Here is a 5,871-nt window from a genome sequence, read left to right as displayed (position 1 = left end):
CCCCTGTCAATATCATTCGGATCTGACCATAGCCCAGATATCATTCGGCCCCTGTCGATGTCGTACAGGGCAGACACCACCCGCGGCAAGTGTTCGGACAAATGCCATTGCATTGTATTTGACATTCTTGTTGTCTACTTTGAAGTAAACACGATGACAATGTGCTCGATGAAGGAGGATGAACCGTTCCGTGAGGCGTGATTGGCCATATGCATACACTACTGTACTAACATAGTTTCACACATGTCCATCTTTTTTATAGATAGTGTCCGTGAACATTTGGTGTGTCGGTTTTGGTGATCCAAGTTAGACCCACGTTCTCCTAGCCGGCTTGACTTGTCGAGATGTACAAATTCACGTGTCAATTTGGAATACCATCTACCATAACTTCGGTTAAAATTAAAACTATGTTTACACGCATTTAGCCACCGAAGCCTGCATTTCTTTTCTTCTCTCCGCCATCCACATTTTGCGTGGACTCAATAACAAGCACCATTTTATGTTCTTGACTCAAACCCCAGAGTCAATGGTTGAAGGGTGGGATAAAAACCCGGGCCGGCCGGCAACCATCGCCCGCAAAAAAATAAACGAATTCCGAAGCGAAAGCAATCTATAAAGCGCGCAGATGTAAAAGGGAAGGACAGCGCCCCGCACCCACGGCACTTCCCAGCCCCTGCTCTCCCCCTCCCCACTCTCTCCCCCAAATCGGAGAGCGGAGGAACCCATCCATCCATCCATCCGAAAAGCAGAGCGAGATGGGCGCCGCGAGCAGCAGCTGCGCCGCCGGCCCGTCGTCGTCGTCGCCGGTGCCGCGGCGCCGGCCGCGGATCGGCCTCGGCGGGTGCTTCGGGGCCGGATCCTCCGCGGGCGACCACGGGGGCCTCGCCGCCGCCGCCGCCGCGGCCGCCTCCTCCTCGCGCGCCCTCCAGGTAGTCAGTCGCTCCTGCCCCCTCCTAGCGCCGCGCCGTCGCCTGGCTTGGGATACCGGGTCGTGGGGTTGGGGATGAAGTTGGAGTTGTCTTGCGGAGGTGTGGATTCGTCGGTGGTTACTGTTCATTGGGTCGTGGGATTGGGGATGGTGGTTTTGGAGGCGTAGCTTTGGTTGAGAGGAGCCATGGACATGCTTCTGGAGCTTTTAAGCACCATTTCCTTTGTACCGCTGCTTGCTCAATCATGATAGGTAGTATAGTATGGACTATGGACGAGCTGTTGACTAGCTGAATGAACATTTATGTCCCTTCCTTACACATCCGTGCCATGCAGCCATGATTAGCTCCCTCTGGATTAGCTAGCCTACATCTATACTGCAACCCTCATAATGGACATGAATGGAGGGCTCACATAATCTGTCATTCAACACTAAAAGTATCGGGTCTCCTGAGTGATAAGCTGAACTAAATCTGTGAAATTGCAACATTTCTGTATGTTACTGAAGTGCCAGTGGGGTTTCATGATTTCAGTGGATAAGGTTGCTCTGTTTTCCTTCTGTTTTGTTATCTATGTTGTTAGCTGATGTCAGGAAGGTATATTGTGCAGGCAGCAACTCGGCAAGCAGAGCGAGCAGCGGCTGGGCTAGATTTCCAGCCTTCTCTGTCTGCTAAGGATCTTCGCCACACCAGCGAGTCAGACCCAAGAGTGCATCCGTCTTCAAGCACCATAAGTCACCGCCTCCGATTCAACCACCTGGACTGTCACGAGAACAAGGAGCATGCCCTGCGAATTAAAGATGCTGAGACGAGTGGTCTCGGGAGTTCGTCAGGAAAGGATGCCATGATTAGGGGAAATCTCAGTAATGAAGTTGGCAATGATGAGAGAACATCTGGAGAAGGGGTTAGTCCTATGGCACAAGAGCTTGTAGAACCTGCACCTGACAATGTCCATATTGACGCAGTTTTCATTACAGAAGTTAGTGGCTCCATGTCCCAGTCTGATTTCCACTCCTCGCTGATGGCATCTGAAAGGATCATGCCTGGCTTGGAAGACGGCGAGGCAGCTCTCCGCAGGACTTCATCCAGAGATGTTTTGTCAAGTGAAAGATCAGATGTTTCTCAATCCAGCTTAACATCCATGTTGCCTGCTACTTCAAGTGCATCATCCATCATTGGAGAATCAATTCCAGATGCAACTGCTAGCAGAGAAGATGTTCCAACCATATTCAGTGTGTCACATGGTCAGATTGGTGGAAGTACAGTGCATGAAGACATGGTTAGCATTTTCTCAAATGATGGCCCAGAACACTCTCGAGATTCCAGCAATGGTGAAACAAGAAGAAATCATAGAAGAGTCCTATGGGATTCGTTTTCAAGACGTGGTTCTAGAGGTTATCTAGATTCAGACACTGATGATCTGGGATTTTACAGTAGATGGCTAGACCTTGGCGATGATCTTTTTGGAGATGAGGTTGAGGAGGCACGATACTTTCATCGTAGACGCCATGGTTCAATCAGAGTAAACCAGTATTCAAGATCTCGGGTAATTGCTCTGGCCTATGGCAGCTATGCCTACTCTTCCATATGTTGCGATTCCATTTTTAGGAAATATTGTTGTTGTCGCTACCAGATTAAGTTGTTAATTGTTGATGTAGGTTTGCACTATTATCTGAACAAAAACTCGTACTTTAACCATCATATGTGTTCTCGCTATTTGCTTTCAGCATATTCAGAATTCCGTGAAGTGAACCTAACTTTATATGCTGCATATGCTGTTTCATTTCTGCACGTCTTTTACGCCCGATGTGTTCTCAGTTCTGGCTCTTACACTCGGTAGCATTGTTTTCTATGGTCTTAATCATTTGCTGCTTGATCTCATGCACATGTGTCCTTAAGTTCGTGCTATTGTCTTGTTACAGATTAGGGAGCACCGTCGTGCTATTTTTGATAGTGGGAACGGACAAAGTACTGCTGCTTGTCCTTTGGGGATTCACCAAATTGGCAGATGCACCTGTGATGCATTCTTGGTCGCTGAAGAATCTAGTGCTCGTGCAAGTATATCAAGAATTGTCATGTTAACGGAGGCATTATTTGAGGTTTGCTCTTTCCCTTCATTTTTTTAAATGTTTTTATTTATTGAAGTGTTGAGAACTATTTAGCACTGTGTGTGTTGAATTTGTGTTCCTCAAGTCTGATTCATTGATGATCATCATCATTCTAGTTGTGTTTAGAAGAACTAAGAGAGGCAACTGCATATATGTTATATATATAGTACGAAGAGTTTTGACACAAATGTATGTGATTGCCATATGCAGCTGTTACTCCAGTTACAGACTTCAACACAGCAACATGATAATTTCATGCAGATTCATATTGATATTTGAAATCACTACATTAGACTGGAACTTCAACTATTTCCTCTTTTGCATAAAGTTTGTGTCAACCTCTTTGAATTAGTAAATCATCTGACAACAACAAAATAGAATTGGCCGCATAAGTTGCAGATCGAAGTCAATATTGCAGGGATTGTTTTGTGGCTATGTCTGGATGATGGTTTATTCATTTATGAGGACAAAGCACCACCAGAAAATTAGAAATAGGAACTTCGATAGTTCAGTCTATAGAAGTATGTAAATTGTAACTAACGGTAATTTGCACCCATTGACTAAACTAGGAGTGGAATGTTTAAAGGATGATTCTGTCAACTTCACTGCTCCTTTGTTGTTTTTGTATAAGATTTCTTCTCTGGTTACTTAGTATGCTTACGTGCACAATTTTTTCCAGGTATTGGATGAGATTCATCGGCAACCCTCATCACTTTCACTTTCCATGGCCTCTGCTCAAGCTCCAGAGTCTGTGGTTAATTCATTACCATGTAAGAGCTACAAAAAGCTTGAGACAGCCCAATGCAGTGCTGATATGGAACAGTGAGCTTCTTGTCATTTAATCTGTCTAATTTTCGTAAGGAAGCAGTTTTACTAATTCTGATGTTTGTATGTTTCTGATAGTTGCTTCAAATAAACTTCCGAACGATTTGTTTATCTTACACCTATTATAATCCAGCCAGAAACCATATTATGAGACACTGAATAAGAATCTATACAAATTTAACTGCTAACTATAGGCATTGTTGACATCTTATAGAGATCTTACGAGGGAAGCATGTTCTGGTTAATACTGTCTTCCATGACATTATATCTATCACAGTGAGCTAGGTGTTAAAATTGCCATATCAAGTTGAATTACTAGACACAGTTTGCCCTTTGCAGACTTTGCATGGTTTGCTGTTAGCGCCTGGATAAAGGGTATAACAATGTCATGATAACTGATGAGTAGAAGTTCATGTACAGCATCTAGAGACCCTGAATCATGTGGACGATCGCTGTTCGTCACCCGTCTTCTTTCTGTCTTTGCAAATTTGTTTTGTCTAGCACCCAGGGGTTGGGAATGATTACTTTATAATACACTTGAAGCTCCATTTTTTGAGATCTGGGTTCTCTAGCTAAAAATATGGACATCTCTCCATAAAGCTATCATAAGTCCCATGTCAGAAATCTTGAAATATAGTTTGGAATTGCAAGTTAACACTTGGATCTCTTCTTTTTCCTGGTCGAGTCTTTTCATTCAGTGTGGTCCTGGGAGATGCTGAAATGTTAACATTGTGCTTGTCACCTTCTTCAGGTGCCATATCTGCTTAACTGAATATGAGGATGGAGATCAGATAAGAAGTCTCCCATGCAAACATGAGTTTCACCTGCAGTGTGTCGACAAGTGGCTTAAAGAAATACACAGGTAAGGAAAAAAAAAGCCCCTCCTGTTGCAAAAAGGCAATTTTGGATCGCCGATAACGCGGGCCTGTTTCGCCAGCTATCTCCTGCTAAGGTTTTGTCGATGCAATGCTGCAGGGTGTGCCCGTTGTGTCGTGGGGACGTCTGCGAAGGTGTTGTTGCCTCTTGAAGACCTTGGCACCGGCTCGCCCCCTCAAGGCGCCTCTTGAAGACGGTAGCGCCGGCACATCTCTTGCAGCCATGGACGATGCTGTTTGGTTGGTCTGGAGAGGGCTGATTACCCATTGCTGAAGCATGCGATTTCATGCATTGATTCGACATGTCAAGTTCCCAGAATATAACAAAGACCTGTACATATCTTTTGTAGCCTTATCCCATGTATGACATCATGTACATATGTGCGAAAATTTGATCCGATTCCACCATATTCGAGATCTATATGTATGCCCCATGTGACAATGATGAATCCAAGTCGATCTCCATCAGGAGGAAACATATTTCCAATGTATTATGAATTGTGCCTTTTGAGATCGAATGGTTTTTCAAAAGAAGACCACCCATGATAAATTCGCACGGTCCTGAAACTCACAGAGTGCTAATGTTAGTCTGAATCTGCATTTGCATTGTCATGAAACTCATGCAGAGTGCCAATGTCAAAATTTGAATCCGCAGAATTTTAAGTTTGAATTTGAGTTGGCAGAGGCCGCGCGAACGCGTACCCCCTCTGTCACAAATTATGACGTCCACTCTCCCAACAAGAGGAGATGGTAGGCCAACGTGCTCGCCAAGTGCAATGCGAGCCATTGATCTAGGCCACGGCCCTTCTTGATCAGCCATCGACCCCGTCCAGGTAAGTAAGTTTTACGGCTGCCCTGTGCGCTGCTTATGTAGGCGCCCCTCCAGCCCCAAGGCAACTCGGCTGCCGATGTGGTACTAAACTACCGCGGGCTCCTAGGGTGCTCGTTCAGGCCCCGGACTCTGCTCAAGGATACTCGCTCCGCTCCGGATTCGGCACGGCGCCACGGCTGGGCCTGGGAAGGCACGCGCGTACGGGGCCACGACGAGCCACCAACAGGATCCTGCTGCGATAGCCGCGGGAACACCGGAGACGTGTGATCGACCATGACAATGAGAGGACCCCGTCGCTGATCTTC

General features: G+C 45.8%; 1 protein-coding gene and 1 non-coding gene across 2 annotated transcripts; one reads left to right on the top strand and one right to left on the bottom strand.

Moving 5' to 3' along the window:
• Positions 1–630: 630 nt before the first annotated feature.
• Positions 631–5,225, top strand: LOC123145939 (uncharacterized). Its single transcript, XM_044565470.1, has 6 exons — positions 631–929; positions 1,537–2,472; positions 2,849–3,025; positions 3,714–3,856; positions 4,611–4,721; positions 4,835–5,225. The coding sequence occupies exons 1-6, from the start codon at positions 756–758 to the stop codon at positions 4,884–4,886; spliced, it is 1,593 nt and encodes a 530-aa protein (XP_044421405.1). The 5' UTR covers positions 631–755; the 3' UTR covers positions 4,887–5,225.
• A 188-nt stretch (positions 5,226–5,413) lies between these two features.
• LOC123146710 (U1 spliceosomal RNA) lies at positions 5,414–5,575 on the bottom strand. The gene has a single exon (XR_006472904.1). It is a non-coding gene; the product is annotated as a U1 spliceosomal RNA (small nuclear RNA).
• Positions 5,576–5,871: the final 296 nt, after the last annotated feature.

This window comes from Triticum aestivum, chromosome 6D (genome assembly GCF_018294505.1).
Source record: "Triticum aestivum cultivar Chinese Spring chromosome 6D, IWGSC CS RefSeq v2.1, whole genome shotgun sequence".
NCBI lineage: Eukaryota > Viridiplantae > Streptophyta > Magnoliopsida > Poales > Poaceae > Triticum > Triticum aestivum.
This window is presented reverse-complemented; position numbering and strand designations above follow the sequence as displayed.

Coding starts and splice junctions, on each gene's coding strand:
- LOC123145939 (XM_044565470.1), top strand. CDS start 756: ATGGGCGCCGCGAGCAGCAGCTGCGCCGCCGGCCCGTCGTCGTCGTCG. Junction 930..1,536: donor CCTCCTCGCGCGCCCTCCAG/GTAGTCAGTCGC, acceptor TATATTGTGCAG/GCAGCAACTCGGCAAGCAGA. Junction 4,722..4,834: donor TGGCTTAAAGAAATACACAG/GTAAGGAAAAAA, acceptor GCAATGCTGCAG/GGTGTGCCCGTTGTGTCGTG.